Genomic DNA, 14,774 nt, shown 5'->3' with positions numbered 1-14,774 from the left:
TTATTAATACAGCAGATGAAAAGATTTTCAATTCTTCATGGGTGTCATTGGCTCTCTAGATAAAGGCAGTATCTGTTTGCTAACCTCAGATATTCATTTATTTAAATAAGTGACCTTTGAATACATATTGCAAACATAGCCTTAAAAAGGTGCAGGAAAAGGACTTGAAATATTACTTTAAGACTGGACTTTTTAATTCAGTCAAGAGAAGAGAAAAGAGAAGAAAGGAAAGAAAATTGTTATAAGGGGTTATTAATGAGAGACATAATATGGCTAGGGAGGCTGTGGCTGATCGTGCGTTGATCTTCGGATCAGGGGGGACTGGTTCAATCTCCACTGCAGTCAACATGTCGTTGTGTCCCTGGGCTTCACCCCAAATAGCTCCTGTGAGGATTGTCCACAGTATTGAGTGTATGTAAGTCGCTTTAAGGTAAAAGCAACTAACAAGTGACATGTAGAGGTCAGTGGCACTCAGACTCTACAGGGGTCATTTTTTGATCATGGGGCATCACCCCTGTACAGCATCAGGACAATATCTCTATGGAGTCAGACACTGAAAGTGTGCTGGAGGCTGATGCGTTGACTGGGACTGATGGAAAGATGAGGCTGATGAGACTGAAGAATCTGCGAGGAACGAACTAGGGGCAGATAAATAATCATATTTTAACCCTTTAATTGCCAGACCAAGAAGAAATCTATGGACAAATTATTTCTTTGCATTTTTTATCAAATAGGACAAATAACCACAAACCATTTTTATTTTTTTTACTGACCACACAGTTTTGTTTTTATGAGCCTCTACCAACTGGTCGAGCTGGCCTTGGCAAAAGTGCATTTTCAACAATCATCATATAGTACAGTATTTGTATGCATCAAACTCAAATAAAACACAAACACATTTTTTTCTTTTATGGAAGATGAGCAATATATACAACCAGATATATTCATAAAAAATAATAAATTATAATTGTAAAACAAAAAAGAAATGGAAAAAAGTAATGGAAAGTGTTTTTCATTATTGGCCTAACAACAAACAACTGGCCTAACAGCAAATGTCTATATCCTGTGTTGGCCTAACTTGCTCATGTGTGTGCAACTTTGGGCTGCATTTCATGCATGAAAGGTGCTATATAAATTATTATCGCTCTTTCACTCTGAGACTCATAAGGCAGTACTAGATTTAGTAATATTACCATGAATCTAGCCATTTATTTACCATATTTTATTGGAAAACATCTCTGAAACTCTGAAAAAGTCGTATTGCTAGTTTACAATATGAAGGCCAATTCGCCCGGTTGGTTGAGCATATTTTCAAAAAAATAATTACACCCTTGTTACAAAAATGTTTTGTGCATCAAGTTATCTAATTATGTTCAGTAAGTGCTCTGACACTAAAATATGTCAAAATTGATATGGTTACCTTACAAAAGTTGACCAAAAAGAGTGATTTCTTCAGGAGTGATTTTGAGCATGCCAACTTTCTCAGTGGAAGCTAGCTGAAGGGCTTTCTGTTCGAACCACAGTGACATCTAGAGGTTGTTTTGTGCATAACATGTCAACCAAACGATAGAGCTGGCTGAATCAGATGGAGTTACACTTCTTTATTTATTTTTCAACAAGATATCAAAACACAAAATGTGCTCTACCAAATGGTGGCGCTGGCTGTTAAAGGTTAAGACAGCATCATCATAAGAGGCCAACAAGAGTGACAGGGTGTGTCACTTTGCTGAAGGATAGACCAGCTATGCAGGATATTCTCTGAAGATTTCCCAAGGGGTAAAAGCTGCTGCTGGAGTACTGACTGGAAGTAGTGCTGATATCATGTCTACCATATCCTCTTAAAATACTCTGTCCAACAATATAAGTCGAATGACACATTTTTATTTAAGATGCATTCTTGTACTAAGGAGGGGAATTTGAAAAAGAATACCTGAAAAAGTACTTGGTGTAGTTAAATTAGTATACTGAGTCAAACAGTATCACTCTCCTTAAGAATTTATGGCAGAACATCATTTTATCTCTCATCAAAGATAGCAGAAAACATGCATTATTGTACTCGAGAGGGGAGTTTGACAGAGTACACAGTAAAAGTACTCTAAATAGTATTTATCAATCCTCAACCTCCAAGCTATTTTAATATAGATTTGAAGAAAAAAACCTCGATGCTGACTTGACCACGCAAACGGGAAATACGGCCGCATCAATTCAGCAGTGTCAGTAACATCAAACAGAGAGATACTCATACTTTATAAGATAGGGATTCATGACAGTGCAAGACAGACAGCCAGATAGACAGATCGCGAGACAGACAGACAGACCAACAGACGCGCACACACATACACACCCACACACGGACAGACTGTCTTCTGTATGTTTTGCATGTAGCCATATACAGTATTCAATGTATATTCGTGCAAACACGCACTGCACTGTCTAGGCAAAGAGTATGAACCTTTATTTTGAAGAGTACAGCGCAAGCATAGGGTAAACTAGCCAATCAGAAGCAAGGAGGCACTGGAGACCCACCCACCTATGGAAACAAAACATTGAGTGGTATACTTGTTTTAACAGTAACGGACCGTCCACACAGCAGCGTTAAAAAAATCTTGAAACGCTTCTGCCCATTCACTTCGCGTTACAAGATTTTTTTAACGCTGCTGTGTGGATGGTCCGTTAGAAACAGAAAAAGGAAAAAACGAGCTGAATTTCCGTTTTTTCGTTTTGGGGCAAAATTGAAAAACAAAAAAACGACCCGTTTCTGCTTCTTTTTTTTTTTCAATTAGAACTAAAAAACAAACGGTTAAAACGTACCTTGGTCCACCTTGAGTGCCATACCAAATATTCAATATATGTGTCCATGGAGATGAAAATAACATCTGGATTTCAATGTTTCTGAGAACCAAGCAAGGATGTTAAAACAGTGACATCATGTGGTAACTCTTTGCTACTACAAATGATACTTTCTGAATATTTTAAAGAGACATGTCACCCATTCCACCCTTTTCCAGGTTTAATACTTTATTTATGCTAGTACTTTATGCGTTTAAGACATGACATGCTGTTTGACCTGGATAGCATGACCTCCTGGAAAGGGTGACATTAAAAAATTGCTGTGAAAATTCTGACATTGGATATTTAAAATGCCCTGAAAGTGTGAAAACAAAACAAAAATGTACATATACACGTTACTTCTGCATATTTCTGTAAATAAATCTTTTAGAAAGTTCGATAAAGGATTTATATTGGAAATCTGTTGTGTCAGTGGATTTGTCTACACTACCAGCATTTCTGACACAGGAAACAGAAGATGTGGGATGTTGAAGTGATTCCAAGAAGGCCACCGAGGCTCTGTTTATTACTCTGTACCACCTCCTTTGTGCCCCCTTGGAGCTAACTCAGCTTATTGGATCACAATCAATATAGAGAGTATGAAAAGTGATGAAGGGCCTTATAGGATTCCTCTCTTTTCTTCATCCAATCATCCTTCCTGGCCAAAATACAATTTGCTGCCATTTCTGCACTGCCTCTTAACAAATCAGTGCGTACACCACAAGTCTGCTTCTGTTGGGGGTAAGGGTTCAATTCTCACAAGTACTTAAAGAGGCCCTATTATGCTTTGGGGGAGGGTTACCCCTTGCCTGTAGTGTGTTATATGGTATATAGGTTTTTGTGTTTGTAAATGGCTAAAATCTCAAAGTTCCCTCCAGAAGGAGTTTCTCCCCCCCTGCCTGAAACGCCTTCATTGGACTCTTTTGTGTACTTCCCTTACATAATGACAGCACTATGTAACACACGCCCTTCTATTGGCTAGCACTCACTCTTTTTTCAAATATTCACTTATGTAATATATACAAAAGGTAATGTAACCCCTCTCAAATACAGAAAGGATCGATGTGGTTTTTTTATTTTATTAGATTTATTTCGAATGTGTAAAACAATAATACAAACATTTAACATGAGAATTATTATACAATACAAAATTAAGCAGTGTCAAATTGATATTCAAAAATATTACTGATTCTAAGTTATGTATAAACAAATGATCTACTTAATTACACATCCGAAAAGGGGTGGGAAGAAGTTTACACTTATTTAATTTATTTGTATTCTACTCCTGCTTTATTGATTATCAATTAGAAAATAATTTCACATTTAGATGTTTATGAGGCACTGTACTTTCAAAAAACAAGTTCCTTCATCCAATTTAAAGATTAACATTAATTTCAAATGTGACTGAACCAAAGGGGGGCATCACAGGCTGGTGTTCCAGTTCAATCAGGGGAGAGCTCTGGATGACATGGCATACACCGGTCCTGCAGGTGGATCCTCTGTGATAAAGAAGTTCACAGGTTAATAGCGGGCTCTGGGGTAAATGATGGCGCTCATGCATTCATTCTTGATACTTTCTCTTTGAATGTCATAACCAGATTAGCTGTAGTGAGTCAGAGAGCACAACATGCTATACATATCTGCACTGCTGCTAAAAATTCATTTATGGTTTTCCTGTAAGATGCACCGAAGACATTTACAGAAAAACAGCTAATCTAAAACAATGCAGTATCATATTGCCTTCTAAGCTTTACTATTATAACTTGATTATTTATGTTCTGCCTTATTCTTGTTGAAAAGCAAAGAAATCCAAGCAATAAGAACCAATTTGATTGGATTTGACTTTATTTCTCACGCTGCCAACTGTGCGCTATATGAGAATAGTGCACAATAAGGATTTTACAGGACCTTAAGCCCTAAAAAATGTGTGAGTTGGCACACATCTGATCAAAGTCATCAAACTCATCATCATCCTCATCTACATGTTAGAAAAGAAAGTCATCTACTTGCCTTTAATAGGCTAAACTACTTATGTAATAACTCAAAGTAGGTTATCTCTGACCTGCAACACTGTACACTCCTTCATGATCAGCAGAGTACGTGAAGTCCTCATCTCCTAGGTTCTGATACCTGAGGAAAATCAAAGTCTTTGTATTAAGAATGCAGACAAAATAAAATATAAGTATAACTATTTTTAAAAAGTTTTAAAAGTCAGTTTATTTTGCAAATAATTATTTGTTATATGGTGATATACTAAGTATGACACAATAAATAATTACTTGCCATGAAAAAAATAACACGTAAAATATCATTTGTAATAATATGTTATGTTCTTACTCTTCGTCCTGCTCCATGCTGAAAGAGTCTATTTAATCGGAAAAAAGGACAAATAAAAAAAGTCATACATTAGTTTTTTGAATTGTGACTAATTAAGCCACTACTCTTCTTCAGGAGTTGTGATGATCACATGAATGCTTATAAAATCTTTAAAATGTTTTTGAAGACAAGTATGGAGGGCATTTTATCATTAAAGAGACCAGAAAGTAGCTACATTATGTTTTCTTTCTAAGTCATCATCATTTCATTACCATCTCTCCAGAGTCTGCCTTTACGGTAAGTCCATTTTCAACCTACCAAATTGTGCGTCCAGATCCTCTCCCTCTCTCTGCACCTGCCGTTCCTCCGTCATGTCCGCCTGCTGGTCCGCTACACTGTAAGGCAAGGCAAGGCAAGGCAAGTTTATTTATATAGCACCTTTCAACACAAGGCAATTCAAAGTGCTTTACAAAAATGGAAGACATTATGAAAATGGCATTTAAAATCAGTCATTAAAAAGAAAAGATAATAAAAGAAACATTAAAAGAAAAAATACATGGATAAAAGTTACAGTGCAGTTTAAGATGTGAATAGTTCAATTAAAAGCAGCGGCAAAAAGAAAAGTCTTCAGCCTGGATTTAAAAGTAGTAAGAGTTGCAGCGGACCTGCAGGTTTCTGGGAGTTTGTTCCAGATATTTGGAGCATAATAACTGAATGCTGCTTCTCCATGTTTAGTTCTGACTCTGGGGACAGAAAGCTGACCAGTCCCTGAAGACCTGTGAGTTCTGGATGGTTCATAATTTAGCAGTAGGTCAGACATGTATTTTGGGCCTAAACCATTCAAAGCTTTATAAACCAGCAACAATATTTTGAAATCTATTCTTTGACACACAGGAAGCCAGTGTAAGGACTTCAGAACAGGAGTGATGTGATCCACTTTCTTAGTGTTAGTGAGGACTCGAGCAGCGGCGTTCTGAATTAGCTGCAGCTTTCGAATAGATTTTTTAGTGAGGCCTGTAAAGACACCATTGCAGTAGTCTAGTCTACTGAAGATAAAAGCATGGACAAGTTTTTCCAAATCCTGCTGTGACATTAGTCTTTTAATCCTAGATATGTTCTTTAGGTGATAGTAGGCTGATTTAGTAACTGTTTTAATGTAACTGTTGAAACTCAGGTCAGAGTCCATGACTACACCTAGATTTCTGGCTTTATCTGTTGTTTTGAACATTGCAGACTGAAGCGCAGCGCTAACTTTTATACGTTCTGCCTTGGCTCCAAAAACCATTACCTCAGTTTTATCTTTGTTTAATTGGAGAAAGTTCTGACACATCCAGTCATTGATTTGTTCAATGCACTTACTCAGTGTTTGAATTGGAGCATAATCTCCTGGTGAAATTGTTACGTAAATTTGTGTGTCATCCGCATAGCTATGGTAACTTATTTTGTTGTTTTTCATTATCTGAGCCAGTGGTAGCATGTAGATGTTAAAGAGAAGAGGCCCCAAGATGGAGCCTTGAGGTACCCCACATGTCATATTTGTCAACTCAGATGTGTATTTACCTATAGAAACAAAACATTTTCTGTCCTTTAAGTAGGACTCAAACCAATTTAGAACTGTTGCCGAAAGTCCCACCCAGTTTTCTAGTCGGTCTAGTAATATGTTGTGGTCAACAGTGTCAAACGCAGCTGTAGGACAAACACTTGAATCAACTCAGAATGACAGATGAGCGGCTGAATTTAGGCGTGTATTCAGTATACTTAAATTCACTGTAAACATCAAGCATCTAAAACAATGTCTCCAAGCACAATCCACTAAACATAGTAATGAAAAATGATTTCTTACTCACCATGAGTTGGAAGCAAAGTAGCCTCCTGAGATAGGAACAAAAAAAACTTTATTTAAAGTAAAATAAAGCATTTTTACTGTATATGTTGAGGTTCTAACGATATAACAAGCTAGTGTCATACAGAATATAAGTTATATACTGTATGAATGCTAATAACAGATCTGTTGTTAAGCTGGTCAGACAATGATAGCTTTATACTGCAAACAATTAATGATTTGCATTTTGATTTCCTTCTGATGTACTGACCTTGTTTGTTGATCCACCACAGACACAGTCCCAGTAATATCATCAGGGCTATCACTCCAAAAGATGCAATCAACCTAAAGATCAAACTTTCTGGAAAGGAAAAACACACGATTTACTTTACTGTTTCAAAATATATGTTTTAACATTGGAGCCATCTAAAGCAAACATCCTTTTTACTGCATTTCTTTTTACCATAAGCAGCTGACATTCTCACCTTTGACCTCGACTAATACTGTGTTATTTCCATACAGTGTTTTCTCGCCCTCTTGGATGCATTTTGATGGCAGCACCACACAGCTGTAATGGCCCGAATCCCTCACCACGGCACCTTCGATGGTGAAATTCGCCTCCATCCCGGGGACATTAAATGCTTGCACTTGGAGGATGGTCTGATTTCTCATCAGGTAAGAGTGTATGAGCTGACATTCACCGAGTGTTTGCAGGGGGCCAGAAACGATACACCTGAACGCAACATCGTCTCCCTCGTGGACATCGGACGGCGCAGCTACTGAAATATCTGCAGGGAGAAAATTGGCTGTGCAACAGGAAGGACAAAATGAGTGGAGAGAAATAATGTTGACATGAAGCTTTCATAGGGATAAAAGTCCTTACATATAACCACAATCTCAATGGGCTCTCTTTTCTTGGTTACTTTGGTAGGCAAATCTCCCCTTGTGGAGTAGACACAGCTGTAGTTCCCACTGTGATGAAGACCCACTCTCTGTATGGTGAAGGTGGTATCATTTTGATCTTGCTTCTGTAGCTTTTTGTCGATCCAAAGGTCGCCCTTACATAAATAAACAGTAACCGAGATCTGTTTCTTTTTCCCAAACGCGCTGCAGGTCAAATAAAGGTCGCTGTTCTCGCTTATAGTTTTCTGCTGGGCCAGGATCTTCGCAGAAGAAATATCTGTAACATTGAGTTGAGTTGAAACAGAGACAGCATGGATTAGCGATACAATGCAAATCAATCATATTGAGAATGCAGCACACAGAGGGGAACATCTAAATGAAAGCTCACCATTAGTTTGGCTCGTGACCTGGTTTGCGAGAGCCCCTTCAATAAAAGACAAGTTACAAGTGAATCGTTGTACATGCATTCAAACGCTTACTCAATAATAACAACAAATGAAATCACTTGTAGATGTACTTACACAGAATAATGGTGATCATATTCATGATTTTAAGCAATGTGACACCTATAGTCTCCAGAACAACTTGTGAGACCCAGTAGAAGACAAAAAGGTATACACCCACAGACAAGTGAAAGAATAAACGTGCAGTAACTATAATGAGCCACTTCCTGTTCATTCTGTGGTGTCTTGAGACGCTTGGAAACGTTTTAATCCAAAATTAAACAGGTAAAAAGGGGTCAAACATTTCCGTCTCTTCTGTTCCATTTCATAGCCAGTTTTTGCAGGACATATTCATTTTGTACATCACACAGTATCTGTTTGGCTGATTTCCTGCCATCCTGCAGATCGGCCACATACAGGCTCTCAGTGAGCTTTAATTAAATTCATTAGCCAGGGGTTTCTTATCAGATGTAGCAGACAGCTAATACTGTCTGTCTGTGCTTCCCCGCCAGTATTCAATTAAATATGGGCTGAATTTTCTTGTAATTACATAGCTCGCCATCTGCGCTGATCTTTTTGGTATAGCCTAATAATAATCCAACAGTGACATCCTGTACTGAGAGCCCATCCAGTTATAGTCTTTTAGCACTGATACTCACAGTGTCTGTAGGAAATGGTGTATATTTGGTAGATTTATATGAAAAATGTGCATTTCACCCATTTCTGGAGCAACACTTTAGTGGCACTATAATGCTAATTTTAAGGTTCACATTTGTATTTTGTGCCTCTACTGTGACATGTCTCTATGCTTTAATGTTCAAAAGGTCTTTATTTTGCTCATACTGCCTGTGCAGAATCATCACCCTCTGTCTGAAACCACAGCCCAGTCTGCTCTGATTGGTTAGCTGGCCGACTGTTGTGATTGGTCAACCGCTTAGAGATGTCCCGCCCCAACACAATGTGTTGGAGCGCTAGCCAATAGAAGGGCGTGTGTTACATAGTGCTGTCATTATGTAAGGGAAGTACACAAAACCCTGGAAATGCCTTTTTCAACAGGAGTTCCTGCAGCGCTGAATGGAGCGCAAGACACTGTTCCTGGGATGACAGGATTGTTTCCTGTATCTCATGGAACTGTGGGGGGGGGGGTGCTGTAATGGTCGTCATGGTGACGAGCCACGCCATCGCCCTCGCCGCCGCTGCCCGTGAGGCGGAAGGGCTGCGATCCAAAAGATCAGCTGAGCAACAGGAGGAGGGGTTAGAAATACTCATTCCCAGAGGTGAAGCGGTTACGGTCAGTCTTGATTTGTGTGATGTAGTTATTTGTGGAGGGATGCAAGACGCAACAGGCCATGACGTCTATGGGTGTATTCATGCTTGGGGACGGCCAGATGATAACTCATGGTGTCCTGAATTTGCCCACAATGACCCACGAGGACAGCTGTGTATGTATAAACTCTATGACTAAAAATCCCCAGCAGATTGTGTCGACATTGCATCAGATGTATCCAGTCACAAAAGTTAATGATATTCCACCGGCTTTTACACCTTATCAGGGACTTTATGACTGCACTTGAGTTAGCAGACAACAGTGGAATAGAGAAAAACCTCCTAGGATATTTCTTAGATGGTCTGTTGGGTAAATATAAGACTCTGGTATTGAATGGGATGAGGGCTATGTCAGGAGTGATTTCAATACTAGTACTGTGTGGTTGTTGTTGCATTCCATGTATCCGCACCCTAGCAAACCGATGAAACTGTGATCACCACAGCCCTTTCCAGGGAACACGTTCAGGGTCAATTTCTCATGAGGGAACAGTTTCAAATGCTAACAGAACAAGAGGACCCACCCCCATATGCAAATCTTGTATTAAATGATGAGATGGTTTAAATTATGAGATGGTTTAAATGATGTCCAAATGATGAGATTGTTCAAATTATGAATTTATCTTTACACTTGGAAATACAGAATAAAAACTCTTATAAACAAAAAAAAGTATTTGAATGATACACTCAGCAAACGAGGCCTCAAATCTGCAGCTTTATCTCTGGCGGATCTGTCAGCCTGAATGTAGTTGGCCGAGTAGGACCATATCTATGCGGTAATCAAAGTATCTCAGTCTTAAAAATGTCAGATATGACCCATAACGACATGTTGATGTGCTTTGCCTCCTGCTTAGAGGGTACTTCCAGCATGGTTAGGGACGATTATGCTGGCCCATTTGTAAATAACAGGAATGAAGAGGAGCGCAGAGCCCAGGATCGACACCACGAGGAAGGCCCAAAGAAACACTCGATCCAGGACCTGGGCTACACATTTCCAGTCTCTAACCACCTGGAGTACGAGAGAAGCACATGTCAGTTTGTTTCAAATCAGTGAAAGTATTAAAGAGGCCCTATTATGCTTTTTGGGTTTTCCCCTTTCCTGTAGTGTGATATAGGTTTTTCTTCATGTAAATTATCTGCAAAGGTGAAAATCACAAAGTTCCCTGCAGAGGGGGACATGCGCTTCTGGCTATTGCTCAAACACATTGTAGGTTGATAGGCTAAGGAGCGGGACATCTCTAAGCGTTTGACCAATCACAACAGAGCCGGCCAGCTAACCAATCAGAGCAGACTGGGCTCTGATTTCAGACAGAGGGTGAAAAGAGGTTCTGCAGCACAGGCAGTATGAGAAAAATAAAGAGCTTTTATAACATTAATGCATGGAGACATGTCACAGAGGCACAACATACAAATGTGAACCTTAAAGGTAGGGTAGGTAAGTTTGAGAAACCGGCTCGAGATCGCTAGAATTTGAAAATACACAACCGGAGAAAATCTGCCACTTCCTTATAGAGCCCCTCCTCCAACACACACGAACGCGCACATGACCAATGAGGGCACGAGATAAGTTTGTGCACAGATGGAAGGCTGACAGGCAGGTAGGCCATCCAGTTATTTTAGCCGGGCCGGCTAAAATGATTGGTCGTACTTTTTACAGTATTACGGCTTCCACAGATGACATTTTTTTATGGATTTTTTGTCAAAGCACTTAAGATATTCATTGCTATCGGGATGTTAAGAGCATTCCATGGAATATAACAAAAAGTGTATCTCGAGCCGGTTTCTCAAACTTACCTACCCTACCTTTAACATTTGCATTATAAGGCCCCTTTAAAGATATGTGGTGCCATGCTTTTACTTACATTTTGCTCCAGTTATGGGTGAAATATATTTTCATATAAAGCTACCAAATATACACCATTTCCTACAGACACTGAGTATCAGTGCTAAAAGACTCTGGATGGGCTCTCAGTACAGGATGTCACTGTTTTTAGGCTATACCAAAAAGATCAGCGCAGATGGCGAGCTATGTAATTACAAGAAAATCCATCCCATATTTAATTGAATGCTGGCGGGGAAGCACAGACAGACAGTATTAGCTGTCTGCTACATCTGATAAGAAACCCCTGGCTAATGAATTTAATTAAAGCTCACTGAGAGCCTGTATGTGGCCGATCTGCAGGATGGCAGGAAATCAGCCAAACAGATACTGTGTGATGTACAAAATGAATATGTCCTGCAAAAACTGGCTATGAAATGGAACAGAAGAGACGGAAATCTTTGACCCCTTTTTACCTGATGGCGTTTAATTTGATTAAAACGTTTCCAAGCGTCTCAAGATACCACAGAATGAACAGGAAGTGGCTCATTATAGTTACTGCACATTTATTCTTTCACTTGTCTGTGGGTGTAGACCTTATTGTCTTCTACAGAATCTCACAAGTTGCTCTGGAGACTATAGGTGTCACATTGCTTAAAATCATGAATATGATCACCATTATTCTGTGTAAGTACATCTAAAAGTGATTTCATTTGTTTTTATTATTGAGTAAGCGTTTGCATGCATGTACAACGATTTACTTGTAACTTGTCTTTTATTGAAGGGGCTCTCGCAAACCAGGTCACGAGCCAAACTAATGGTGAGCTTTCATTTAGATGTTCCCCTCTGTGTGCTGCATTCTCAATATGATTGATTTGTATTGTATCGCTAATCCATACTGTCTCTGTTTCAACAATTCAATTACATTTAGTTACAGATATTTCTTCTGCGAATATCCTGGCCCAGCAGAAAACTATAAGCGAGAACAGCTACCTTGTTTTGACCTGCAGCACGTTTGGGAAAAAGAAACAGATCCAGGTTACTGTTTATTTATGTAAGGGCGACCTTTGGATCGAGAAAAAGCAACAGAAGCAAGATCGATATGAAACCACCTTCACCATACACAGAGTGGGTCTTCATCACAGTGGGAACTACAGCTGTGTCTACTCCACAAGGGACGATTTGCCTCCCAAAGTAACCAAGAAAAGAGAGCCCATTGAGATTGTGGTTATATGTAAGGACTTTTATCCCTATGAAAGCTTCATGTCAACGTTATTTCTCTCCACTCATTTTGTCCTTCCTGTTGCACAGCCAATTTTCTCCCTGCAGATATTTCAGTAGCTGCGCCGTCCGATGTCCACGAGGGAGACGATGTTGCGTTCAGGTGTATCGTTTCTGGCCCCCTGCAAACACTCGGTGAATGTCAGCTCATACACTCTTACTTGATGAGAAATGAGACCATCCTCCAAGTGCAAGCATTTAATGTCCCCGGGATGGAGGCGAATTTCATCATCGAAGGTGCCGTGGTGAGGGATTCGGGCCATTACAGCTGTGTGGTGCTGCCATCAAAATGCATCCAAGAGGGCGAGAAAACACTGTATGGAAATAATGCAGTATTAGTCGAGGTCAAAGGTGAGAATGTCAGCTGCTTATGGTAAAGAAATGCAGTAAAAAGGATGTTTGCTTTAGATGGCTCCAATGTTAAAACATATATTTTGAAACAGTAAAGTCCATGACGTGTGTTTTTCCTTTCCAGAAACTTTGATCTTTAGGTTGATTGCATCTTTTAGAGTGATAGCCCTGATGATATTACTGGGACTGGGACTGTGTCTGTGGTGGATCAACAAACAAGGTCAGTACATCAGAAGGAAATCAAAATGCAAATCCTTCATTTTTTGCAGTATAAAGCTATCATTGTCTGACCAGCTTAACAACAGATCTGTTATTAGTATTCATATATAACTTATATTCTGTATGACACTAGCTTGTTATCTCGTTATGAACCTCAACATACAGTACACATGCTTTATTTTACTTTCAAATTATGTTTATTTTTTCCTATTTCAGGAGGCTACTTTGATTACAAAATGTCCTCTAATTTGCAACGCCTCCATATTTGTCTTCAACATTTTTTTTAAGACTTTTACATGCAATCATGTGATCATACTAACTCCTGAAGAAGAATAGTAGCTCCAAATATTTTGTCAATTAGGTTATTAATGTCTTGTTGTCAAAGCACTATGACTTCTGTAAGAAAAGTGCTAAACAAATATATTATAAACAATTGTTGATCAGCATTACATTTACAAATATATAGTCACAATTAAAAAAAATTAGATAAACATTTGTATCACTCAGCAGGAGAAAGAGTAAGAACATAACATATTTTAATACTAATTATATATTACGTGTTATTTTTGGTGGCAAGTAATAATTTATCGTGTCATACTTTAGCGGTTTAGTACCACCACATAACAAATAATGATTTGCAAAATAAACAGACTTTTCTTTTTTTAAATACTACTATTTTCCTCAGGTATCAGAACCTAGGAGATGAGGACTTCACGTACTCTGCTGATCATGAAGGAGTGTACAGTGTTGCAGGTCAGAGATAACCTACTTTGAGTTATTATACAAGTAGCTTAGCCCATTAAAGGCAAGTAGATGACTGTTTTCTAACATGTAGATGAGGATGATGAGTTCGATGACTTTGATCAGATGTGTGCCAACTCACACATTTTTAGGGCTTAAGGTCCTGTCAAATCCTTATTGTGCACTATTCTCATATAGCGCACAGTTGGCAGCGTGAGAAATAAAGTCAAATCCAATCAAATTGGTTGTTATTGCTTGGATTTCTTTGCTTTACTAACAATGCTCAAGAACAAGGCAGAAAATAAATAATCAAGTTATAATAGTAAAGCTTAGAAGGCAATATGATACTGCATTGTTTTAGATTAGCTGTTTTTCTGTAAATATCTTCGGTGCATCTTACAGGAAAACCACAAATGAATTTTTAGTAGCAGTGCAGATATGTATAGCATGTTGTGCTCTCTGACTCACTACAGCTAATCTGGTTATGACATTCAAAGAGAAAGTGTCAAGAATGAATGCATGAGTGTGTGAGGAAGCGCACACACTCCCTCACTAACATGTTGGCTTAACTATTTGTTTGTTAAGAAAGGTAGTACATGTTTTCATCACAGTTGTCTTTATTTCAGTTAAAGTTATAAAAACAGTTTACATAGAAAAACTAATAACATGCATCTAAATGAATTTGTCAGTCTGTAAAACACACAATCACAAAGTAATCACCATTTCC

The 14,774-nt window shown here is 38.7% G+C and overlaps 2 protein-coding genes across 5 annotated transcripts; one reads left to right on the top strand and one right to left on the bottom strand.

Moving 5' to 3' along the window:
• Positions 1-4,043: 4,043 nt before the first annotated feature.
• Positions 4,044-8,443, bottom strand: LOC117471293. Of its 3 annotated transcripts, XM_034116176.1 has the most exons (10): positions 8,392-8,443; positions 8,259-8,294; positions 7,851-8,147; positions 7,453-7,773; positions 7,239-7,328; positions 6,993-7,017; positions 5,464-5,540; positions 5,167-5,194; positions 4,892-4,959; positions 4,044-4,328 (listed from the first exon to the last, which is right to left on the bottom strand). In XM_034116176.1, exons 1-10 carry the CDS (start codon positions 8,414-8,416, stop codon positions 4,276-4,278), a joined length of 1,020 nt encoding a protein of 339 aa, XP_033972067.1. In that variant the 5' UTR covers positions 8,417-8,443; the 3' UTR covers positions 4,044-4,275. The 3 variants fall into 3 exon arrangements, with proteins under 3 accessions (XP_033972067.1, XP_033972064.1, XP_033972066.1); XM_034116173.1 differs by lacking the exon at positions 8,392-8,443 and having other exon boundaries at positions 8,259-8,374; XM_034116175.1 differs by lacking the exon at positions 8,392-8,443 and having other exon boundaries at positions 4,044-4,313; positions 8,259-8,374.
• A 3,427-nt stretch (positions 8,444-11,870) lies between these two features.
• Positions 11,871-14,774, top strand: LOC117471294. 2 transcript variants are annotated; one of them, XM_034116178.1, is made up of 6 exons: positions 11,871-12,142; positions 12,240-12,275; positions 12,393-12,689; positions 12,767-13,087; positions 13,212-13,307; positions 13,992-14,774. In XM_034116178.1, exons 1-6 carry the CDS (start codon positions 11,893-11,895, stop codon positions 14,003-14,005), a joined length of 1,014 nt encoding a protein of 337 aa, XP_033972069.1. In that variant the 5' UTR covers positions 11,871-11,892; the 3' UTR covers positions 14,006-14,774. The 2 variants fall into 2 exon arrangements, with proteins under 2 accessions (XP_033972069.1, XP_033972068.1); XM_034116177.1 differs by having other exon boundaries at positions 12,387-12,689.

This window comes from Trematomus bernacchii, unplaced genomic scaffold, assembly GCF_902827165.1.
Source record: "Trematomus bernacchii unplaced genomic scaffold, fTreBer1.1, whole genome shotgun sequence".
Lineage (NCBI taxonomy): Eukaryota > Metazoa > Chordata > Actinopteri > Perciformes > Nototheniidae > Trematomus > Trematomus bernacchii.
This window is presented reverse-complemented; position numbering and strand designations above follow the sequence as displayed.